This window comes from Pan troglodytes, chromosome 13, assembly GCF_028858775.2.
Source record: "Pan troglodytes isolate AG18354 chromosome 13, NHGRI_mPanTro3-v2.0_pri, whole genome shotgun sequence".
NCBI classification, from domain to species: domain Eukaryota; kingdom Metazoa; phylum Chordata; class Mammalia; order Primates; family Hominidae; genus Pan; species Pan troglodytes.
This window is the reverse complement of record NC_072411.2, coordinates 20176276-20202133: the sequence shown is the minus strand read 5'-3', so window position 1 is coordinate 20202133 and position 25858 is coordinate 20176276. Positions and strand designations below refer to the sequence as shown.

Below are 25858 nucleotides of genomic sequence, written 5' to 3'. Positions count from 1 at the left end.
CAGGTTGGGAAGTCCCCAGATTTCCTACCATGACAAGGGAGGACATAGCCTCTCTTCCTGGCACCCCCTTGCTGAAAGCCTAGATTTAATATCTGGGATTCGAGCTCCACCACCAGAACAGCCTCTTGCAGTGAGCCCCAGCTTGGTCTCTGCATTCCTGCTCTTAGCAAGCTGTAGGTTCTCACCACTGACCTTCACTCAGGCTTCGGGACAACCTGCAGCTCAAGGTAAAACCACAATACTCAGATGCTATCTACTTGCTTACATTACAAACAGAAGGCTGCTCAGCATTCCTATGGACTCCTGGAGCCCACCCAGCCTCTACATTGTGCGTCTGTTCCAAGGATGGCATTTGGGGAGGGTCATCCCCGGTTCATCACGTCCCTCAGTCTTAGCCCATTGTGCTGCAGGCTCCTGAGGTTCCCAGAGTCATCTCCAGATGCCGCCATGTCCCACCCCACTTCCCTCACCTGAGGCTCTTAGGCGTGCTCCTGATGGCCACGTGTCTTTCAAATTTCTCACCTCCCGCCTCCCTCTCATGTTCAACAGATGGGCTCACCTTCCATTTCCCAAGAGTTGAGACTACCTGGATGAACTTCTAACCAACATCTTGCTCTTACAGATGTGTCTAAATTGTACCCTCTGTTCCTTTCCTTCCCGTCTGTCTTAGTCAGCTGTGTTATCATAACAAAATACTACAGACTTGGGGGCTTAAACAAAAGAAATCAATCTCGCGGTTCTGGAGGTTGGAAGTGTGAGATCAAGATCCCCAAGGGTTTGGTCTCTGGTGGGGACCCTCTTCCTGGCTTGCACACGGCCACTTTGTCCTCATGTGGCATTTCCAGTGAGTGTGCGGATGCAGGGGAGGGGAGGGAAACACCTTTCTGGTGTTTCTTCTTGTAAGGACACTAATCCTATAGGATCAGGGCCCTATTACTACAACGCTGTTTAACCTTAATTACCTCCTTATGGGCCCTACCTCCAAATACAGCCACCCTGGGGGTAGGTCTTCAACATATGAATTTAGTGGAGACACATTCAGTCCATAACAGCATCCAAGTGGAAGAGAGGCTGTTCCCCAGACGACAGCCTGTCCCTACTCCTACCCCTACCGACTTCCTTCCCAAGACAACACAATGACAGCCATCTCACCCAACCTTCACCCTCTTCCTCTCCGCTGACTTTTCTCATCAGCTGGTTAACTTCCCCAAGTCTATCCAGCCCAGGCAGTAAATAGCCCTCTGCTCTCTGCCCCCTGGTGGCCAGCTTCCTGTAAGACGCGTCCACCTTCATTGCCTCCACTTCCACTCACTCTCACACTGCAACCTGGCTCCCACGCTCCACCCACAGAAACCAGCCTCACCAGTGCCCTTCGATTTGCCACATTCACTGGATTCTTTTTTATAATCTTTTTTAAAAAATAAAAATTGTAGACTAAGCACGGTGGCTCACTCCTGTAATCCCAGCACTTGGGGAGGCCGAGGCAGGTGGATGGCTTGAGCCTGGGAGTTCAAGACCAGCCTGGGCAACATAGGAGACCTTGTCTCTACAAAAAAATTTAAAAATTAGCTGGGTGTGGTGGTGTGTGCCTGTAGTCCCAGCTACCCAGGAGGTTGAGGCAGGAGGAATGCTTGAACCAGGGAAGTAGAGGCTGCAGTGAGCCATGATTGTGCCACTGCACTCCAGCCTGGGTGAAAGAGTGAGACCCCGTCTCAAAAAAAAAAAAGCACTTAAAGTGTACAACATGATATTTTGAAATACACAGTGAAGTGATTACTATAGTCAAGCAAATTAACATATGTTTCTTCACAAAGTTACCATTTGTGTGTGCGTGTGTGTGTGTGTGTGTGGTAAGAGCACCTGAAATCTACTCTTTTGGCAAAATTCCAGTGTACGATACAGTGTTATTATTATTATTATTACTTTTGAGACAGAATTTCGCTCTTTTTGCCCAGCCCAGAGTGCAATGGTGCAATCTCAGCTCACTGCAACCTCTGCCTCCCGGGTTCAAGAGGTTCAAGTGATCCTCCCGCCTCAGCCTCCCGAGTAGCTGGGATTAGAGGCATGCGCCACCATGCCTGGCTAATTGTGTATTTTTAGTGGGGACGCGGTTCCACCATGTTGGCCAGGCTGGTCTTGAACTCCCGACCTCAGGTGATCCGCCCGCCTCAGCCTCCCAAAGTGCTGGGATTATAGGCGTGAACCACCACACCCGGCCCGATACAGTATTATTAACTACAGTCTTCATGCTGTACATTAGATCTCTAGACTTATTCATCCTGGTGTAACTGCAACTTCATACCCTTTGACCTATATCTCTCCATTCCCACCCCCTCCCAGGCCCTGGCAACCACCATTCAACTCCCTGCTGCTTTGTATTCAACTTTGTAATATTCCACATATAAGTAAGATCATGCAGTATTTTTCTTTCTGTGACCAGCTTATTTCACTTAGCACCATGTCTTTCAAGTTTATTCATGTTGTCACTAATGATAGGATCTCCTTTTTTAAAGTTGACTGGCATTCCATTGTATATATGCGGCATGTTTCTTCATCCATTCATCTGTTGATAGACACGTAAGTTGCTCCCACATCTTGGCAATGGTGAATAGTGCTTCAGTGAGCATGGGGGCACAGGTACCTCTACGAGGTGCTGATTTCATTTCCTTCGGGTTTACGACCAGAAGTGTGATTCCTGAATCATATGTTAGTTCTATTTTGAATTTTTTGAGGAAGCTCCATGCTGTCTTTCATAATGGCTAAGCCAGTTTACATTTCTTCCAATAGTATGTAAGAGTCCCCTTTTCTCCACATCATTGTTAGCACTTGTTCTCACCCTGCATTAGCCCCCCTAACAGGTGTGAGATGATGGCTCATTGCGGCTTTGATTTGCATTTCCTTCATGATTGGTGATGTTGAGCAGCTTTTCATTTACCTGTTGGCCATTTGTATGCACTAGATACTTTCCAGTCCGGATCCTACCAAGGGTCATCCATGCAATTTTTGAGAGAGAAGAGATACTATGAATAGTTACATTGAGACACTAGGAAATACCCAACGCATCTTAGAGGCATGCAGTGCTGGGCGCCTCCTTCCCTTCCATCTTGCCAGCAACATGGCTCAGGCCAACGTGGTTCTGAGTCTGACGGCCTCAGAATCAGGGAAGATGATGGTGGAACTCAGTCAGAAGCTAGAGTCCTCGGAACCATGGGGGGACCACTTGTGCAAGTTCTGAAATCCAAGGCTGTAGAACCTGGGATTCTGATGTTCAAGGACAGGAGAAGGGTGTCCCAGTTCCAGGAAAGAGAGAGAAAGAGAGAGAGTAAGTTAGTGAATTTACCTTTCTCTGCCTTTTTTGTTGTATTCAGGGCCCAGCCGATTGGATGGTGCCTGCCCACGTTGAAGCAGATCTTCCTCATTCAGTCTACCAACTCCTGAGCCAATCTCCTCCAGAAACACCCAGAAATAGTGTTTTACCAACTATGCAGTTAGCCCTTAATCCAGTCAAGTTGACACTGAAAAGTAATTATTTCAAAGACAATCCTCACTTCTTGCTTAAATGGTAGAGCCATCTCCTAGGGGTTCTTTACTACTACTCTGACCCCATCCTCCTTCCTTCTCATAATGGCAGACTTGGCAATGCCACTCCCATTTAAAATTCCTCACAGCACTTACATTGGGCCCTCTGGCCATTGACTTCTCTGGCCCCTGTTGGAGACCATGAGCTTCAAGGACAGAATCTATGTCCCATTCACCTTCATGTCACCAGTGATGGGCAGACTGCTAAGCATATAGTAGGTGCCCAATAAATGTTTGCTAAAATTTTGAGTTTTGAATAGGTTATATAATGATGAGTTTCCTGTTTTTATTTCTCATTGTATAAATTAGACTATTACTTCCCTTTCCCCCCTTGAAGCGATATCTTTCCAGTCTCTGGTTGTTAGGCAAGTAATTATAAAGTGTGAGAAGAGAGATGATGTGGAGTCTCTTTACCTTATTCAGATTTTTTTTTTCTTTTGAGACAGAGTCTAGCTCTGTTGCCAGGCTGGAGTGCAGTGGCATGATGTTGGCTCACTGCAACCTCTCCCTCCCGGGTTCAAGCGATTCTCCTGCCTCAGCTTCCTGAGTGGCTGGGATTACAGGCATGCGCCACCACGCCTGGCTGATTTTTTTGTATTTTTAGTAGAGACGGGGTTGCTCCATGTTGGTCAGGCTGGTCTCAAACTCCCGACCTCAGGTGATCCACCTGCCTTGGCCTCCCAAAGTGCTAGGATTGCAGGCGTGAGCCACTGCACCCAGCCTTTATTCAGAATTTAAAAGATTTTTATTATATCTCCTCCCAGATTTTGCCATCTTGACTTAAGAGTCCAAAATTAAACTCCAAAATAGCTAACAGAACCCACTTGACATATTTTCTCTCTTATTTGTGTCTGCTTTGTTATTCTTTCTCTCTGCAGACTGGATTTTTCTGTTGCTTTCTACAGGATAGTATATGGATGCTCCATAGCCTCCAAGTTTGCATGCTTTGGAAATGGGAGAGATTGGCTTTCTCCCCATGCCAACACCAAATATCCAAGGAAGGCAGGTTGTCTCACACCTGGTTAGGTTTTCTCCTTTGGTCTAATCAGTGGGATAGGATCACACAGCATAAACCACCCAGCCTAGACATGAAAGGGTTCTTCCCAGGACGCAGTTGTTGGTTCAGGGGCTAAGCAGACACCTCAAAACATGTCTACCATCTGGAAAAATAACCCAAAGAAAGAGATGGTGGAAGTTCATCATAGAATTGTCAAGCAAGAGGTGAACTTATACACCACAGTGGGACCAACCACGACTATGTGTTGAGTGAGACAAAGGGTGATACACCCTGCAGAGACACTGTTAGACATGCAGTGATTCACACAGTTTACAACTTAAGCACTTCTTCTTTAAAAAATTACCATAGTTTTATGTAGCAAAACCAAAACTCAATGTAAAATTATGGGATGCTAAAAAGTGGAATTTACCCAGAAAAGCAATGGATGGGCACCAGTTCCATGGTTCTGCAAAAGACCCTAGAAAAGATTCAGTTCAGAAAATCAAAGGGCTCCTTGAAGAACACCCCAGAGAAGACAGTGGGCAGTGTTACAGAAAGCTGTTCTCTTCAGAACCTTGAAGTACAGCTCTGACGTGTAATTAATGAGGTGAAGGCCTGTGAATTTTGTGATCAACAAGAAAAAAGAAAGTGGATTTAAAATTCTAGGAAAAGACAAAAGTTATACAAAACGTTTGTGGTCTAAATATTTTGAAATCCAAACTTTGACATGATTTTAGCAATATTTCCAAAACTCCATGTAATGATGACTTAGACTCAGGCTCTGAAACCAAAAAGGAAAGAATATGTAATGTATGTTTTTGTTTAGTTAATAAAAATAATAAAATAATATAGAAAAGTACCATTTAGTGATTTTTCTCTGACAATCTCTTATTACATTTATGAGAAATTTTAAAAAATATGCTTAGGGCATTCAGTTTAAGATGACAGATTGACCACATATATTTGTCTGCTCTGCCTCTGGAAACACTTTTAAAATGACAGTAAAGGAATAGAAAAGGTATTAACCCATACAAAGAGAACAAAACAAGAGACAGAGATGAAGCAGAAATTTCCAGAAATCTTTGGAAAATGAAAAGTGATGAAGTGATAGCTGTATGGAAAAAATAACCTCAATGCCTGTAGCAGGCAGAGGAGAAACTGTCAAGTCACCCTGTGGCACCCTGGAAAGGCCCCAGACACTGAGGAGAGTCCACTCATAGACCCCAGCAGTGGGCTCCCTCTTGGCCTGGTTATGTTACAGTGAAGGCCACCAGGCAAGAAGCTGTTTAGGTCCACAGTGGTTCCAAGGACTATGTTACTGTCTCAAGCTTAGATCATACATTGAGGAGGGCCTCCAATGTGGAAGCAAACAATCATGAGAAAAGTGCCTCAAGGAAACAGATCATGTAGACAAGAGGAGACAAACTTAAGACGTACAACTAATATTTGGAAATCCTTTGTGAAAATGATGCCTGAGCCACAAAACTAGAAAAGGATGCTATGGAAAAGGAATCATCTCAGAGTAAGAAAGGATTCTTGGAAGTTAAATGTATGAAACAAAACATTCATAAAAAAAACTCTACAGATAATGTCAAGGAAATCTTCTATGAAGAAAATCACAAAGGCTGGGCACGGTGGCTCACGCCTGTAATCCCAGCATTTTGGGAGGCTGAGGAGGGTTGATCATCTGAGGTCAGGAGTTGGAGACCAGCCTGACCAACAAGGTGAAACCCCGTCTCTACTAAAAATACAAAAATTAGCTGGGCTTGGTGGCACGCACCTGTAATCCCAGCTACTCGGGAGGCTGAGGCAGGAGAATCAGTTGAGCCTGGGAGGCAGAGGATGCAGTGAGCTGAGATTGCGCCACTGCACTCCAGCCTGGGAAATAGAGCGGGACTCCATCTCAAAAAGAAAGAAGAAGAAGAAGGAGAAGGAGAAGGAGAAGGAGAAGGGGAAGGGGAAGGGGAAGGGGAAGGGGAAGAGGAAGAGGAAGAGGAAGAAGATCACGAAGACAAAATGGTAGAATAGTAGAGAAAGATGAAAAGATTGGAGAATCAGTGCACCTCGTCCAATACTCTGCTAATGGGAATTCCAGAGAGACAGCATAAAGATGAAGGGAGGAAATAATAAATTAAAAACATAATATTTTTTAAATTCCCAGAAATGAAGAACACAAGTCTTCAGACTGAAATGCCTACTGAGTATCCAATCAATAAATTTAAAAACAACCATTTCCTCAAGAAATTTCAAAATACCTAAGAACAAAGAAAAATCTTACATATATCTAGGGACAAAACAAAAAAGTTGTATACAAAAGATTTGGAATCAGAATTGGATTTCTTATTAACAATACAGGAAGAGGAGAAATGCCTTCAAAATTTGGAAGGAAAATTATTTCAGCCTAGTATTTTCTACCCAAATTAATTAGTTTAATAATTAATCAAATTAATAAAAACATTTTCACTTCTGCAAAGATTCAAAAATTTACCCCCATGTACTTTTTCTTAGGAGGTTACTAGAGAATTCTGTGCTTTTGCAAAATGAGAGCAAACCAAGGAAAAAGCCATGATACCTAGGAAATGAGACCCCAGCCAGGAGACAGGGAGAGGGCACCTCAAACCACAGCCAGATAGCAGGCCTGGGTGGAGCAAGAGGAAGGAGAACTCTGAGACAGAAATCTCCAGAGGAAAAACCAACAGGACTGTGGATAGATGTGTAACAGAGCTGTGAGAGCACTTGGAAAAATTAGCCATATGTACATGGAAAACTAATCCAATGAAAAAACAATGATGATAGACCTCAGGAAAAACAAAATGTACAAGAAAGACACATAATCATTTTACATGATTTGACTCAGCAGCGAACAATATTTCCTAGTCAAAATAAGTCATTATAAATATAGACCATTCTTCACTAAAAATGAAATGAAGATTAGTATATGTAATATATGAGGAGAGAAGTATATGTAGGGAGATTTTAAAACATCTCATCTTTATCTTCCCTAATAGGAAGTTTGACTGTCTCAAATTTAAAAACCAAGAAATAACAACAGTAAAAGAATATATATATATATTTTTTTGAGACGGAGATCTCAAAGAGATTGCTCTTTCACCCAAGCTGGAGTGCAGTGGTGCTATCTGGGCTCACTGCAAGCTCTGCCTCCCAAGTTCACACCATTCTCCTGCCTCAGCCTCCCAAGTAGCCAGGACTACAGGTGCTCGCCATCACGCCTGGCTAATTTTTTTTTTTTTTTGTATTTTTAGTAGAGACGGGGTTTCACCGCGTTAGCCAGGATGGTCTCCATCTCTTGACCTTGTGATCTGCCCGCCTCAGCCTCCCAAAGTGCTGGGATTACAGGCGTGAGCCACCGTGCCCAGCCAAGAATATAATTTTAAAACATGGAGACAAAAATGAAAATAAACAACTAAAAGGAGTTGAAAATGGTTGCCTGGAGAGCAGGTAAAGGTTATGGAAGGGAAATACTATGTGTCATTATACTCTTTGGTACTAGTACAAATTAAAAAAAAAAAGGCTCAGTGTGGTTATACAAACTCAATTTTAAAAATTTAAAGGGATTTAAAAAAATGAATAGCTCTTGTTTTGAGGAAAATTTTACATAAAGTTCAGCAATTCTTTCATCTTCATTTGTCCCTCCTGTAAATTACAACTAAAATGTATTTAATACTTTTAAATTTAATGAATATATACAATATGTGTACATATACACATGCATATAGCTACTAAATGTCAGCCTCTCCCCCTCTTCTCTAGGTTGATGTAGATAGCAAAAGGGCTTGTTTCTCATCTCCCACATCTTCTGGGTGGTTGCTCCAGGGAGCCACATGCTCTCCCCAGGTGCTCCCAGCAACCCTGGGGACCCCAGTCCCTCTTTGCTGGTCACCACCTGGAAACATGGACTCAGTCCTCTCAGCAGAATGACATTCCTGTCTCACAGACACTGGTGGACACCACACATTTCTTTAGTTGGCATACCCCCTCCCCCCACATTATCTTGGCTTGTTACATTTTAGAGGGAGGATCAAGGGCAAAAGAAATGTGAGATGCTCCACTTCACACCCATAAGTGGGAGTTGAACAATGAGAACACATGGACACAGGGTGAGGAACATAATACACAGGGGCCTGTCAGGGGGTAGGGGGCTGGTGGAGGGATAGCATTAAGGAGAAATACCTAATGTAGATGACGGGTTGATGGGTGCAGCAAACCAACATGGCACATGTATACCTATGTAACAAACCTGCATGTTGTGCACATGTACCCTAGAACTTAAAGTATAATAAAAAAAAGAAGGAAATTCTGATACATGGTGCTACATAGATTAACCCTGAAAATGTGCTGAGCGAAACAAGCGAGGTGCAATGAAACCAATATTATGTGATTCATTTATGTGAGGTATCTAGAATAGGCAAATTCTTAGAGTCAGAAAGTAGAATAGAGGTTACCAGGGGCTGGGGAAATGGGGGGATGTGGAGTTATTGCTAAATGATGAGTTCAGAGCTTCTGTTCGGGGTAATGGAAATGGATACTGGGGATGGTTGCACAACACTGTGAGTGTACCTAATACCACTGAATTGCACACATTAAATGGTTAAAATGGTAAATTTTATGTTATGTATATTTTACCACAGTTAAAAAAAAGAATTGTTGGGTGAGAAGAAAAAGTTAAACTATCCTCCATTGTTACTGTTTCTATAGTCCAAAGGAAAATCACCAAGGAAGTTGAACTTTTCTTGCACAGGGCTTCCCATCATAGATATGTTATCTCATTTCTAACCTTGCTCTGTTGCTCTCAAGGGAGTCCTCTTTGCCAGAGGACTTTCAACTCTTACATTGGAAATTGACATCTACTTTTGGGAAACCTCGTTCACTATTCACACACATTGATACCGCCCTGGAGTTTATTTCCTACCCTGTATCAGTCAGCTAGGCGGCATAACAATTGCACACATCTCAGTGGCATGCAGCAATAAGTGTTTATTTCCCTCTTGGCATTTACAGTTGAGCTAGGGTGTGATTGATCCAGGCTGGGCTCTCCTGGCTTGGCTCCATCCCCTGGGTTAGGTACAGTCTTCTACACCTGTCATTCATTCTAAGATGAGCAAGCTACCCCAGGTTCTGAAATGCAGGTAAGCATTTCAAACCTCTGCTCACATCAAATCACTAACGTCCCATTGACCATGGTCACACGGCCAAGGCCAAGCAAAGAAGTACACCTCGCCCACCATGATAGGAGTCATATGTATGTATAAACTCCATAGGGCGTTGAGACCAGTACTTGTAACTACAGCATACTTCTTTCCTGTCCTTGGCAGTAAATTTCCTAAGTCTGAGTTACTTCCTGTATATTAACATCAAGAGGATGCAATGGATGTACAACATGATGACTAAAGTTAATAACAATGTATTGTGTTTTTGAAAATTGCTTAGAGAGTAGATTTTAAGTGTTTTCACCACACACACAAAAGTGAAATAATGCCTATGTTAATTAGCTCAAAAAGAGCCTTTCTACAGTGTATACATATTTCAAAACAACATGTGCATAATAAATCTATACAGTTTTTATTTATCAATGAAAAAAATTAATTTAGGCCAGGCACAGTGGCTCACACCTGTAATCCCAGCACTTTGGGAGGCTGAGGCAGGAGGGTCACTTGAGCCTCAGAAGTTCAAAACCAGCCTGAGCAACATGGCAAAACCTTGTCTCTACCAAAAAAATACAAAATTAGCTGAGTGTGGTGGTATGCGCCTGTAGTCCCAGCTACTCAAGAGGCTGAGATGGGAGGATGGCTTGAGCCTGGGAGTTCGAGGCTGCAATGAGCTATGATTGTATCACTATACTTCAGCCTGGGCAACAGAGCGAGATTGCCAAAAAAAAAAAAAAAGAAAAAAAAAGAAGAAGAAGAAGAAAAAGAAAGAAAGAAAAAGAAAAATTTTTAAAAAGAGAATATGATGGAATGTGGAGGTTCAGAAGCAAACTCCAGGATAAGTTTAGTCCTCTGAGTCCAGCAGAACAATCAGCCTTAGGGCTGTTACTCCCGTCCCCATGGTTGAATATGGTTCACCGCAATATCCACACATAGAAGAGGGAGGCACGTCCCTTTCCTTCAAGGGCATGAGACAGAATTTGCACATGTGTTTTTCACTCCAATCCATTGCTAGAATCTAATCTCATGGGCACGCCTTAGTTGCAAGGAAATTGGAAACTGTAGTGTCTAAGTGGGTAACCAATTGCCCAGTTAAGTTTTGATTATACTAGAGAAAGGGAAGAATATTTATTGGGGAAACAGTCTCTGCCAAAAGAGACTGGTGGTAAGAGTGAGAATGAGCCAGCACTTTGGGAGGCCGAGATGGGCAGATCACGAGGTCAAGAGATCAAGATCATCCTGGCCAATGTGGTGAAACTCCATCTCTACTAAAAATACAAAAATTAGTTGGGCGTGGTGGCCGGTGCCTGTAATCCCACCTACTTGGGAGGCAGAGGCAGGAGAGTCGCTTGAACCCAGGAGGCGGAGGTTGCAGTGAGCCAAGATTGTGCCACTGCATCATTCCAGCCTGGGCGATGGAGCCAGACTCTGCCTCAAAAAAAAAAAAGAATGAGAAAGAGGAAATGGAATGCGGACTTTCATTTCATATATGACGCCCATAGCAAATTTGGCTCTCAGTTCAGAAACCTTGATTTAAAGAAATAATTTCTTTCTTTAAACTAATAACTGCTGCTGAGTCCCCAGCCTACCTTACTAGTGACAGCCACGGGACGAGTTCTTCCCCTATTCCCCTGACAAATGGCAGCTCTGTTGACATGTTCACTTAGTGATAGCAGGGCTACGCACACATTGGTTGTCTACCTTCCTCTGCATATTTAAACATTATTTTAAAAGGTTTAAAAGATAATTTTCATAATATTTTCATGCATTTTCTTCCAGATTTTTCTCTGAAAAATTATTACATTTAACATAATTACTATCATACTGTACATATAATTTTGTCTTGATTTTCCTGTTTAACATCACGGTATTACTGTTGATAGTCTGTACTGCTAAACACTTTCTTTAAATAATCATATGTAATGCCTGAACATATCCTGTTAAATGGACTCAACATAATTTACCTAGCTAGATGTTCTTTTATACTCAGATAATTAAGTTGTCTTTTTTTTTGTAATTCAACTTTTTATTTTGAAATAGTTGTAAATTAACATGCAGTTGTAAGAAATAATACAGAGAGATCTCTTGTAACTTTTGCCCAGTTTCTCTCAATGGTAACATCTTGCAAAACTATATATAGACAGTACAAGATTACAATCATGATATTGACATTGCTACAGTCAAGATACAGAATATTTCTGGCACCACAAGGGCCCTTCATGGTGCCCTATTATAGTTATTTCCACTTTCCTCCCATTCCCACCCCGTCCTTAACTCCTGACAACACGCATCTCTTCTCCATTTCTATAATTTTGTCATTTCAAGAGCATTATATAGGCCAGACATGGTGGCTCATGTCTGTAATCCCAAGACTTTGAGAGGCTGAGGCAGGAGGATTGCTTGAGGCCAAGAGTTCAAGATCAGCCTGGGAACAGAGACCCCATTTCTACAAAAAGTATTAAAAATTAGCCAGGCTGTGGCAGTGCATGCATAGCCCTACCTGTGCAGGAAGCTAAGGCAGGAGGATTCTTGAGCCTGGGGATTCAAGGCTGCGGTGAACTATGATTACACCACTGCACTCCAGCCTGGGTGACTGAGCGAGACCCTGTCTCTAAAAACTAACTAACTAACTAACTAAATAAATATTATAAAATAAAATAAGGAATGCTATACAAATGGATAAATGGAATAATATAGTATGTAATTTCTTCGCATTAGCTTCTTTTCATTCAGCCTATTTCTCTGGCGATTCGTCTAGGTTGGTGCATATATCAATAGTTTGCTCTTTTTATTGCTGAATAGGGTTCCATAGTATGAATGTACCACAGTTTATTGAACTGCTTACCCATTGGAAAACATCTGGATTGTTTAAGTTTGGGGGCTTTTATGAATAAAGCTGCTATAAATATTTATGAACAGGTTTTTCTGTGAATGTGAGTTTTCATTCCTCTGGGATACATGCCCAGGACTGTCGTAGTTGCATGTTTAGTTGCCTGGATGGTTTTCAAGACACTGCCAACCTGTTTTCTACAGTGACTGTACCATGTTACATTTCTACAAGCAATGTCTGAGTGATCCAATTTCCCTGTGACCTTGCCAGCATTGGGTGTTGTTACTTTTGTATTTTAGCCATTCTGATAGATATGGAGTGATACCATATAAAGGTTTTAATTTGGATTTACCTAATAGCTAATAATGTTGAATACATGTTCATGTGCTTGTTTGCCTTCTGTATATCTTTTTTTCTCTGTTTTTTTAAATTATACTTTAAGTTTTAGGGTACGTGTGCACAACATGCAGGTTAGTTACATATGTATACATGTGCCATGTTGGTGTGCTGCACCCATTAACTCTTCATTTAGCATTAGGTATATCTCCTAAAGCTATCTCTCCCCCCTCCTGCCACCCCACAACAGGCCCCGGTGTGTGATGTTCCCCTTCCTGTGTCCATGTGTTCTCATTGTTCAGTTCCCACCTATGAGTGAGAACATGCAGTGTTTGGTTTTTTGTCCTTGCGATAGTTTGCTGAGAACGATGGTTTCCAGCTTCATCCATGTCCCTACAAAGGACATGAACTCATCATTTTTTATGGCTGCATAGTATTCCATGGTGTATATGTGCCACATTTTCTTTTTTCTTTTTTTTATTATACTTTAAATTTTAGGGTACATGTGCACAACGTGCAGGTTAGTTACATATGTATACATGTGCCATGTTGGTGTGCTACACCCATTAACTCGTCATTTAACATTAGATATATCTCGTAATGTTATCCCTCCCCCCTCCCCCCACCACACAACACATTTTTTAAATCTAGTCTATCATTGTTGGACATTTGGGTTGGTTCCAAGTCTTTGCTATTGTGAATAGTGCTGCAATAAACATATGTGTGCATGTGTCTTTATAGCAGCATGTTTTATAATCCTTTGGGTATATACCCAGTAATGGGATGGCTGGGTCAAATGGTATTTCTAGTTCTAGATCCCTGAGGAATCGCCACACTGACTTCCACAATGGTTGAACTAGTTTACAGTCCCACCAACAGTGTAAAAGTGTTCCTATTTCTCCACATCCTCTCCAGCACCTGTTGTTTCCTGACTTTTTAATGATCGCCATTGTAACTGGTGTGAGATGGTATCTCATTGTGGTTTTGATTTGCATTTCTCTGTGCCATCTGTATGTCTTCTGTAAACTATCTCTTCATGTCTTTTGCTTATGATCTAATTAGAATTTCTGCTTCTTTACTGTTGAGTTTCAAGCATTCTTTGTATATTCTAGATATTATTCCTTTCTTGAATATGTAGTTTGTAAACATTTTCTCTGATTCCGTAGCTTGTCTTTTCATCTTCTTAACATGGTTTTTCAAGCAGCAAAGGTTTTAATTTTTATTGTGTCTAATTTGTCAATCTTTTCTTATATGGATCATGCTTTTGGTGCCAAGGCTAAGAACTCTATGCAGCTTTAGATTTGAAGATTTTCTCCTATGCTTTTATTTATTTATTAATTTTTAATTTTTATTTTTTGAGACAGAGTCTTACTTTGTCACCCAGGCTGGAGTGTTGTGGCACAATCTTGGCTCACTGCAACCTCCATCTCCTGGATTCAAGCGATTCTCCTGCCTCAGCCTCCCTAGTAGCTGGGATTATAGGTGTGCGCCACCACGCCCAGCTAATTTTTGTGTTTTTAGTAGGTGGGGTTTCACCATGTTGGTCAGGCTGATCTCGAACTCCCGATCCCAGGTGATCCTCCTGCCTCAGCCTCCCAAAGTGCTGAGATTACAGGCGTGCGCCACTGCAGCCGAGCTCCTATGCTTTTAAATAAAAGTTTCATAGTTTGAATTTAAGCCCGTGATCCATTTTAATTTTTGTGTAAAGTGTGAGACTGAGCTCAAGGTTCATTTTATTGTCTACAGATGTTCGGTTGCTTCAACACCATTTGTTGAAAAGACGATCCTTTCATTGAATCCCTTTGTACCTTTGTCAGTAATTGGTTGTGCATATTTATGTAGGTCTATTTCTAGGTTTTCTATTGTGTCCATTGATCTACTTTTCTATTCTTCCATTGATATGCTGTTTGATTACTGTACCTATATAATACATCTTAAAATCAGGTAAACCGATTCTTTCCACTTTTCTGAAAATTAATAGAATTAATTTTGTTGAAAGGAATTAGGTATACAGAAAAATTGAGTGGAAAGTACAAAGAGTTTCCATATACCCCTTCAATCCCTCCTCTCCAGTTTTCCCTATTAACATCTTGCATCAATGTGGTTTATTTATTACAATTGCTGAGCTTATGTTGATACAATATTACTAACTAAAGTTCATAGTTTACAATAAACTTTGTGTTGTATATTCTATGGGTTTTGACAAATGTATAATGACATGTATCCGCTATTACAGTATCATGCAGAATCGATTCACTGCCCTAAAAGTCCCACATTCCACCTATTCTTCCATTCCAACTTAGCCCACTCTCCCTCCCTATTGTCCCCTGGCAACCAATGATTTTTTTTACTGTCACCAAAGTTTTTGCCTTTTCTATACAGTTGAGATTATATAGTATGTAATTTATTGATTGATTTGTTTCTCACTCTGTCCCCCAGACTGGAGTGCAGTAGTGCTATCATGGCTCACTGCAGCCACCACCTCCCAGGCTCAAGCAATCCTATGCATGCCACCATGCCAGGCTAATTTTTAAAATAATTTTTTTAAGCGATGGGATCTCACTGTGTTGCCAGGCTGGTCTTGAACTCCTGGACTCAAGCAAGCCTCTTGCCTCAGCCTCCTAAAGTGCTGAGATTACAAGTGTAAGACACCACTGCCAGCTGGTAATCTTTTTAGATTGACTTCTTTCACTTAGCAATCTGTATTTAAGATTACTCTGTGTCTTTTTGTGACTTAATGGCTCATTTATTTTTTCCTTTTTCTTTCTTTCTTTTTTTTTTTTTTTTGAGATGGAGTCTTGCTTTGTCGCCCAGGCTGGAGTGCAGTGGCGCTATCTTGGCTCACTGCAAGCTCCGCTTCCCAGGTTCACGCCATTCTCCCACCTCAGCCTCCCGAGTAGCTGGGACTACAGGTGCCTGCCACCACGCCCGGCTAATTTTTTGTATTTTTTTTAGTAGAGATGGGGTTTCACTGTGTTAGCCAGGATGGTCTCGATCTCCTGACCTCGTGATCCACCTGCCTCGGTCTCTCAAAGTGCTGAAAGTGCTGGGATTACAGGTGTGAGCCACCATGCCCAGCCTTCTTTTTTTTTTTTTTTTGACGAGGTCTCACTCTGTCACCCAGGTTGGTCTTGAACTCCTGGACTCAAGCAATCCTCTGGCCTCAGCCTCTCTAAGCACTGGGATTACAAGTGTGAGCCACAGTGCCCAGCAGCTCATTCCTTCATTTTATCACTGGATAATCATCAGTTGTATGTCTGTATTATGATCTGTTTATCCATTGACCTATAGAAGGAAGTCCTAGTTGATTCCTGGTTTTAGCACTTATAAATAAATAATTTCACTTCTTTAAAAAAAAACACCTCTTTTAGGCATTCTCATTCTTTTGCTTTTCTACATAAATTTTAGAGTAATCTTTATATCTCCAAAACACTTGCTGGGATTTTGATAGGAATTGTGTTAAACATAGTTTGGAAAGAACCGACATCTTTACTATGTCAAGTCTTCTAATCCATGAACATGGTATGTCTCTTCATTTATTTAGACTTCTGATTCCTTTTATCAGCATTATGTTGTTCTCAGCATATAAATTCTGCACATTTTTTGCTGGATTTATGCCTAAGCATCTCTTTTTTTAATTGATTCTGAGTGATACTGTATTTTCTTTTTTTTGAGACAGGGTCTCACTCTGTCTCTGAGTCTGGAGAGCAGTGGTGCAATCTCTGTTCACTGCAGCCTCAACCTCATGGGCTTAAGCCTCCTGCCTCAGCCTTCCAAGTATCTGGGACTACGGGCTCATGACACCACACCCAACTAATTTTTGTATTTTTTATAGAAATGGGGTTTTGACATCTTGCCCAGGTTGGTCTTGAACTCCTGGATTCAAGCAATCCACCTATCTCGGCCTCCCAAAGTGCTGTGATTACAGGCATGAGCCACTACGCCTGGCCACTGGGTTTTTAATTCACTGTGCATGTGCTCACTGCAAGTATATAGAAATACAATTTGTTTGTGTGTGTTTAGTTTTTATCCTGAGACCTTCCTGAATATACTTTTTAGTTCTAGGATTTTCTTTGGTAGATTCCTTGGGATTTTCTATGTAGACAGTCATGTTATCTGCAAATAGGTTTTTATTCTTCTTCTTCTTTGTATTTTTTGATTGGTGTATCATAGTTTTACATATTTTAGAGGTAATTGTGATATTTTGATGCAGGTATACAATATGTTATGATCAAGTCAGGGTAACTGGGATATTTATCTCCGCAAACATTTATCTTTTCTTTTTGTTGGAGACATTACAATTCTTCTAGCTACTTTGAAATGTATGATAAATTATTGCTAACTATCATCTCCCTACTTATACTATCAAAGGCTAGAACTTATTCCTTCTACCTAACTGTATTTTTGTACCCATTAACCAACATCTGTTCATCCTTTCCTCCCCCCCACCCTTCCCAGCAGGTGGTAAACACCATTCTATTCTCTACCTCCACGAGATCCACTTTTTTTTTTTTTAGATGGAGTCTCATTCTGTTGCTCAGGCTGGAGTGCAGTGGCATGATCTCGGCTTACTGCAAGCTCCACCTCCCAGGTTCACCCCATTCTCCTGCCTCAGCCTCCCGAGTAGCTGGAACTACAGGTGCCTGCCACCAAGCCTGGCTAATTTTTTGTATTTTTAGTAGAGGCAGGGTTTCACCATGTTAGCCAGGATGGTCTCGATCTCCTGACCTCGTGATCCACCTGCCTTGGCCTCCCAAAGTGCTGGGATTACAGGCATGAGCCACCGCGCCCAGCCAAGATCAACTTTTTAAGCTCCTACATGCTAGTGACAACATGCAATATTTGTCTTTTTGTGCCTGGCTTACTTCTTTTCTTTTTCAACCTTTTGTTATTAAATTTTTTTAATTGACACATATAGATATATATATTTTGGGGGTTCATGTGATAATCATATACTTTCATGTAATTTGTAAAGATCAAATCAGTGTAATTGGGATAGCCATCACCTTAAATATTTGTCTTTTTTAATGCTAGAAACATTGAAATTATTGTCTTCTAGCTATTTTGAAATATACAACAGATTATTTTAAACTATAGTCACCCTACTGATCTATCAAACACTAAGTCATATTTCTTCTATCAAAACTATATTTGTACCCATTATTCAACCTCTCTTCAACTCCTTTTCTCCCCTACCCTTCCCAGCCTCTGGTAACCACCCATCTAGTCTCTATCTTCATGTGATCCACCTTTTTAGTTCCCATGTATGAGTGAGAACATGTGATTTTTTTTGTCTTTTTGTGCTTGGCATATTTCACTTAGCATAATGACCTCCATTTCCAACTGTGTTGCCACAAATGACAGGATTTCATTGATTTTTATGGCTGAATAATATTCCTCTGTGTATATATTCCACATTTTCTTTATCTACTCATCTGCTGATGGGTACTTAGGTTGATTCCATATCTTGGCTATTGTGAATAGTGCTGCAATAAACATGGGACTGCATATATCTCTTTGACATACTGATTTCCTTTCTTTTGGATATATACCCAGAAGTGGAAATCCTGGATCATATGGTAGTTCTATTTTTAGTTTTTTGAGAAACCTCCATACAGTTTTCCATAATAGCTGTACTACAATTCATCCCATCAGCAGTATACAAGCATTCCCCTTCTTCTCATCCTTGCCAACATTTAGTACTTTTTGTCTTTTTAAGGACTAAACTTTTTAGTTTAGTCCTAACTGGGGTGAAATAATATCTCATTGTGGTTTTGATTTGCATTTTTCTAATGATTAGTGATGTTGAGCATTTTTCATATACCTGCTGCCATTTGTATGTCTTCTTTTGAGAAAAGTCTATTTAGTCCTTTTGCCCATTTTTAAATTGAATTGTGTATTTATTTTTGCTATTGAGTTGTCTGAGTGTCTTATGTATATGTATGTGTTCCTTCTTCTTATCTGTATGCCTTTATTTCTTTTTCTTGTCTTATTGCATTGGCTAAGACTTCCAATATTGTGTTGAATAAGAATTGTGAGAGTAGACATCTTGCCATCCTTAAGGCAAGAAATGTCAACATTAAGTATGATTTTAGCTGTAGGATTTTTTTGGATGCTCTTTATCAAGTTGAAGAAGTTCCCCTCTGTTCCTGTTTTTCTGAGAGTTTTTTCATTAATGGACATTGAATTTTCTCAAATAATTTTTCTGCCTCTATTGATATGATCATGTGATTTTTCTTCAGCTGTTAATATGATAAATTACATTGATTGATTTTCAATATTAAACTCATGGATTGTTTAGAAGTGTGTTGCTTCATTTCCAAGTGTTTGAAGATTTTCCATTTTTCTTTCTATTATTTATTTTTAATTTGTTTTCATTGTGGTCAGAGAACACATTGTATATGATTTCAGTTCTTTTAAATTTGTTGTGTTTTATTTTATGGCCCACAATATGATCTGCTTGATAAATGTTCCATGAGCACTTGATTAAAATGTGTATTCTGCTGTTGTTGGATGAAATGTTCTATAAATGTTAATTACATTGTCTTCGTTAATGGTGTTTTCCTAGATCCTTGCTGATTTTCTGTCTAGTTATTCTATCCATTGTTAAGAGAAGAGTGTGTAGTCTCCAACTAAAATTGTAGATTTGCCTATTTCTCCTTTCAGTTCTATCAGTTTTTGTTTCACATATTTTACAGCATGATTGTTTGGTGCATACACATTTATGATTGCTATGTATTTTTTGATAGCTTGCCTTTTTTTATCATTATGTAATGTGTCTTTCTGTTTCTGGTTATTGTTTTTGCTCTACACTGTACTTTATCTTACATTAATATAGTCACTCCTGATTTCTTTGATTAACGTTTACATAATATATATTTTTCCATCCTTTCAACCTGCCTAGATTATATTTAAAGTGAGTTTCTTGTAGACAGTGTATAGTTTAATCATGTTTTAAAATCCAATATGCCAATCTCTCTTGTTAAAATTGGTGTGTTTAGACCATTTACATTTAATGTCACTATTGATATGTGAGGGCTTCAATCTGCCTTTCTATTTTTTGTTTTATATTTGTTCTCTAAGTTTTTTATTTCTTAGTTTACTTTTCTCTGCCTTCTTGTGGGTTAGTTGAACAATTTTTTAAATTCTATTTTGATTTATCTACAGTGCTTTTGAGTGTATCTCTTTAAGCAGCTTTTTAAGTTGCTCTTAGATATTCCATTATACATACATAACTTATAATAGGCTACTGGTGTTCTCATACTCCCAGTTCAAGGATAGTATAGAATCTTATCTCTATTTTTGTCCCTTTATCATCCCGCATTTGTAATATACTTGTCTTAAATATGTAGTTGATATACATTTAGAATAAAATCAGACAGTGTTGTAATTTTTGCTTCAATCATTAACATAATTTAGAAAACTGAAGAGAAGGAAAACCTATCGCATTTACCCACATTTTTGCTTACTGTGTTCTTCTTCCTTGCTCATGTTCCAATTTTCCTTCTTTAACTTTTTCTTTATATTTAGAGAAGTTCTTTTAGTCATTCTTTTAGGGTGAGGCTACTGGCAACAAATTCTTTCACTTTTTCTTATTTGAGAATATCTTGATTTCCCCTTCATTCCTGGAGGATATTTTTACTGAGTATAGGATTCATGGTTGACAATACTTTTCTTTCAGCACTTTAAAAATATTGTGCCATCTTCCTGTAACTTCTGATGGAAAACCAGTTGTCATCTTAACTGTTTTCCCCCTTTAGATAAAGTGTAGTTTTTCTCTGGCTGCTTTCTAGATTTTTTCTTAGTCTTTAGTTTTCAAAAATAATGTGCCTTGGTGTGGACTTTTAAGGATTTATCTTCTTTAGGGCTGGTTTGTGTTCTTCAGTCTACAAGTGTATGTCTCTTGCCAAATTTGGGAAGTTTTCAGCCATTATTTTTTGGACTACTTTTTTCAACTCCACCCTCTTTCTCCTCTCCTTCTGAAACTCTTAAGAAATGAATGCTAGATATTTTGTTATAATCCCCATCAGGTTCCTCAAGGTTTCTTAATTTTTATTTTCAGTTTATTTTATCTCTGTTGTTCAGGTTGTGTAATTTCTAATGTTCTATCTTCTAGGTCACTGCTTCTTTTCTCTATCCACCTTTCCTTCCATCACCATCGTTCTGCTTTTGAGCCCATCCACGGAGCTTATTTTGTTTATTATCTTTTTCACGTCTAAAATTTCCATTTGATTCTTCTTTATATCTTTTATTTCTTTGCTTAGCCCGCCTGCCTGCCTTCCTTCCTTCCTTCCTTCCCTTTCCTTTTTGCTGATGTTTGTGTTTCTACATTTGTTTCTAGCATGTTCATAATGCTTTAAAATCTTTGTCAGATCATTCTAACAACTCTATCATCTCAGTGTTGGCATCTGTTAATTATGTTTTTTTCATCCAGTTTGAAATCTTCCTGGTTCTTGATATGATGAAAGATAGACATTTTCATTTTATGTTATGGAACTGTGGATCTTATTTAAGCCTTCTCTTTTAGGTAGCTTTTTTTTTTTTGAGAGGGGAAGTGGGGGGAATGGGTGCTCCCTTCTTATGACCAGGTGAAAATAGAAGTCCAACATTCCCACTCTGCCTTATCTGACACCTGCAGAGTGGGGGAGGAGCCTAGTGACTGATGATAAGCGTGGGGTGGGAGTATCAGCTCCACACACAGTCTCCACTGACACTGCAGTGGGGGTGGCCACACTGCCACTAGGTGGTAGTGGAAACCCCAACTCTCCATTAGGACTTCTCTGACACCTTCTGGTGAAGACATGAAGAGGAGGACCTTGTTACTTCTGAACTAGGGTAGTAGTCTAGTTTCCACTGATATCATGGGTTGGGGGAGACTTCATTACCACACAGCAGGGATGAAAGTTACAGCTCCTATTTGGCCTCTCTGGCACTGCCCTGGCCAGAGTTTGCAGTCTCTGTGAAACACACGTATCACCTCCTAACATCACCAAGGCTGGTTACCAGTTATGGCTTGGCAATGGCGGGGGTCCGGACTCCCTACTTCACCTTTCCAGGGATGTGGGAGTGGGGCCACAGGTTTTCTGTGGTGGTTGGCAGGAGTAGGGTGGTTATTGGCTAAAAGTTTTCTGTTTCGCTAGATGCCCCTTTCCTGGTCCTTGGCTAAAGATCAGGCATTTGCTGGGGCTGTTTTTGTCACTACCTGGCAGTGCTTCCTTATTGCCAACATCTTCAGCTCCAGTCCTGTGATATATGAGGTGGGACTCACCACTGGGTCATTCTTGGGCTCCAGAGCCCCTAGTCCATCGGTCTTCTTCTTCCACTTTTCAGAGTCTTCTTATGTTTGTTTTGTATATAATGTCCAGGATCTTATTTGCACTTAGTAGACGTAATAGGGGAAAGTACATCTAACCCATTTTTCTAGAAGCAGAAGTCTGTCTTTTTTTTCTATATTATATATAAAGCTGTGACAGAATCTGTCTATATAAAGCTTTCCCCACATGTGGGATGGATTCCCAGAAGTACAGTTAGTTGGCCAAAGGGTATGAACATTTCTGTGACACTTATCATATACAATTCCTTAAATTACTTAAAAGATTATACCTGGTCTCACTACCTCCAGCACTTTCTGTCCTGTTGAGAGTCATGTTAATTTCTAAGCAGCTCTGAACAGCATGTGTGCTGACCAGTGAACTAACAGGCAGTGCCTGCCAATCTCTAGGTGGATTTTTCCACTCAAGCTCTTCCACTTCCTCCACTGAGAAGCCAGAGGGTGCCAGAGACTATGGGCTTCAGCAAGAACCAGGTGAGACCCCACAAGGAAGAAGACAAGAGCAGGAGTGCGTGAGCTGTGTGCCAATGCCAGCTCTCTTGACAACTGCTATGTTCTTAGGGAAACTGCCTGTTCCAATCAAGAGTCTAAATGACAAACAACGTGATTAACACATTTGCTGTATGGTGTCGAGAGTAAATGGAAACTTAAGGCTGAGAGGTGGGGAAAGAATGAGCATTCTGTGATCCTAGAGCTGGCTGGGCCCAGGTGTTTCTGCAACAGCCGGCCATGACTGATCACAAGCTCTGGGCCAGGGGAGGTGATGTGTTTTTCATGGGGAACATAAACCCTGGTCAGTTGGTGTCATGGAGTCGGGGAGAGGAGCAGTTGCTGCAGCTGGTAGATCCTTTCCGACAGCACTAGTGAAGCGTGGTAACATGTGGAATATCCTGAATAGGAGCTAATCAGAAGATGACTTCTACTTGCCTCTGAGCCATTTGACCATAGTGCTACCTTAGCTGTCCTTCTCTGGCCCAGAACTTTTGATTACTTGGGCCAATTTGGAATGTGGCTTTGTCTCCAGGGTCTTCTCTCCCTGCTCCATTATGTTGGAATTTCCAGAGACTACGGGCTTCAGCAAGAACCAGGTGAGACCCCACAAGGAAGAGGACAAGAGCAGTAGTACGTGAGCTGTGTGCCACTGGAAAGAGTGAGGAAGTCACAGCTGAGTGCCAGTCCCTCCTCCACTCTCCTGTCCAACTCCTCCCTGCAGTCGCTGTTCTAGGTGTGATTATGCGCTCTTCTGTGGGACAAGAAGATGGTTAAGTGTACATTTTAAAGAACTTGTCTGAATCAAAACTAGGTTTTCAGGCTGGACACAGTGGCTCATGCCTATAATCCCAGGAGTTTGATACCAGTCTGGGCAAAATAGCGAGACCCCCTTCTCTCTTTTATGTGTGTGTATATATATATCTGTGTGTGTGTGTTTGCATTTGTGTGTGTGTGTGTAAATCTATATCCAGGCATGGTGGCACATGCCTGGCCTGTAGTCCTAGCTGCTGGGAGCACTGAGGTGGGAGGATTGCTTGAGCCCAGGAGATCAAGGCTGCAGTGAGCTATGATCACACCACTGCACTCCAGCCTGAGTGACAGAGAAAGACCCCGTCTCTAGAAAAATAGAAAACAAGACCAAAGAAAACAAAAAACACTAAGCTTTCAAAAAAGAAAACACTCACACAGTTGGAGTAGCATAAAGTAAGTCCCACAGACGTAGAATAAAATGCTGAGAAAGCAAACAGCTTGTTGGGCTCAGGAGCCTTCATAAACTTAAAAGCAAAATTTGCAGTGGACAAGCCACAGATGATTTGCACATCCCAGCTTTCCCAGCTGTGTTCTGAATTCTCTCCCAGGAGTGGCTGCCTCCACCTTTCCTGCAGACCAGGAGATCCTTGCAGGCAAGGGCTTTGCTTTACTCGAATCCCCGTTGAATCTCCATTGTCTTGCCCCATTCTCCCCCATGTGGCAAAATTGAGTTAGTGGCAATGATGAGCATCCCTGGTTTTGGACTTGCAGACTGGAGCCCTTCCCCGACTATGTGACGTGCTACAAGTGCTGTGGGAAGAGCAAGACCAGTGCCTGCAGGAACTCTCCAGAGAGCAGACAGGAGACCTGGGCACGGAGCAGCCAGTGCCAGGTATGAGGCTTGCCACAGCCCATGTCCTCTCTTGGGGGTGGAGCATGCCCAGTCCTGCTGGGCAGGGGGAACTTGTCCTGGGCCAGGATGGGATGTGGGAGGCTGGTCCAGCTTTTTTCACTCAGACAATCAGCTGGTGGGGCAGGGCTGGAGTGGTTCTGGTGAGCAGATCGCATGGACCCCAAAGCCAGATCCTCACCACTCTTCCTTTCTCTGGGCAAGTAAACATAGCCGGTGTTTTCCTACCATCAGCTTCTGCATGCTGACTTGGCCAACGTAAGAGCTTGGTGGGAATTTCTCTGCAAGACAGTTCTCCTCTCATTCATTCTCCGACCTCTCTGCCAGCTCCATGAGTGAGGTAGTAGGAAAGGCAGCCTGGGTCCACAGTAGTGTGGCCTGCCTGCTAGGTGACACTCACCGGCTGTGTGAACACAGGCAAATTATTTAGCCCTCTGAGTCTCCATTTTCTGATTTATAGAATGGAGGTGGCCAGGCGTGGTGGCTCATGCCTGTAATCCCAGCACTTTGGGAGGCTGAGGTGAGTGGATCACCTGAGGTCAGGAGTTCGAGACCAGCTTGACCAATATGGTGAAACCCCACCTCTACTAAAAATACAAAATTAGCCGGGCGTGGTGGCGCATGCCTGTAATTCCAGCTACTAGGGAGGCTGAGGCAGGAGAATCGCTTGAACCCGGGATGCAGAGGTTGCAGTGAGTTGAGATGGCACCATTGCACTCCAGCCTGGGCAACAAGAGCGAAACTCTGTCTCAAAAAAAAAAAAAAAAAGAAGAAGAATGGAGGTGATAATGTCTTCTTCAGGATTATAATGATAAATGAGATAAAGTGTGTTAAATACAGCTGCCTTGTAAATATTGCTAATTTAAATGTTAATTATTATTATTAATCAACACTTTAAGCACTAAGTTTATATTTAAATGTTAACTTTATTTTTATTCCCTTACTAAACGTCTCATCTTTGCTCTCTGTCATCTAAGGATAAGGAGGGGTATAGCATTAAGAACCCACTGCCAGGGTTCAAATGGACATCTGTACATGGATGTTCATAACAGCCCCCTTCACAAGGATGAAGAGGTGGAAACACCCCTAATGCCCATCAACTGATGAATGGATAAACAAAATGTGGTTTATCCATCCAATGGGATATTATTCAGCCTTTAAAAGAAAGAAGTGATGATATGTTCTACAGCATGGACAAACCTTGAAACATAATGCTAAGTGAAACAAGCCGGGTACAAAAGGACACACATTGTGGCTGGGTGCAGTGGCTCACGCCTGTAATCCCAGCACTTTGGGAGGCCAAGGTGCGCAGATCATTTGAGGTCGGGAGTTCAAGACCAGCCTGGCCAACATGGTGAAACCCCATCTCTATTAAAAATACAAAAATTAGCCAGCATGGTGGTGGGCACCTGTAATTCCAGCTACTCAGGAAGCTGAGGCAGGAGAATCGCTTGAGCACGGGAGGTAG

General features: G+C 41.3%; 1 protein-coding gene across 1 annotated transcript in view; it reads left to right on the top strand.

Annotated features, from left to right (window-relative positions):
- Positions 1 to 25858, top strand: part of SCTR (secretin receptor) — an 83876-nt gene that overhangs the window by 5601 nt on the left and 52417 nt on the right. Inside the window, exon 2 of the mRNA XM_515761.8 lies at positions 24252 to 24372. Coding sequence (XP_515761.3) covers positions 24252 to 24372 — 121 coding nt within the window. The remainder of the gene's footprint in view (positions 1 to 24251; positions 24373 to 25858) is intronic.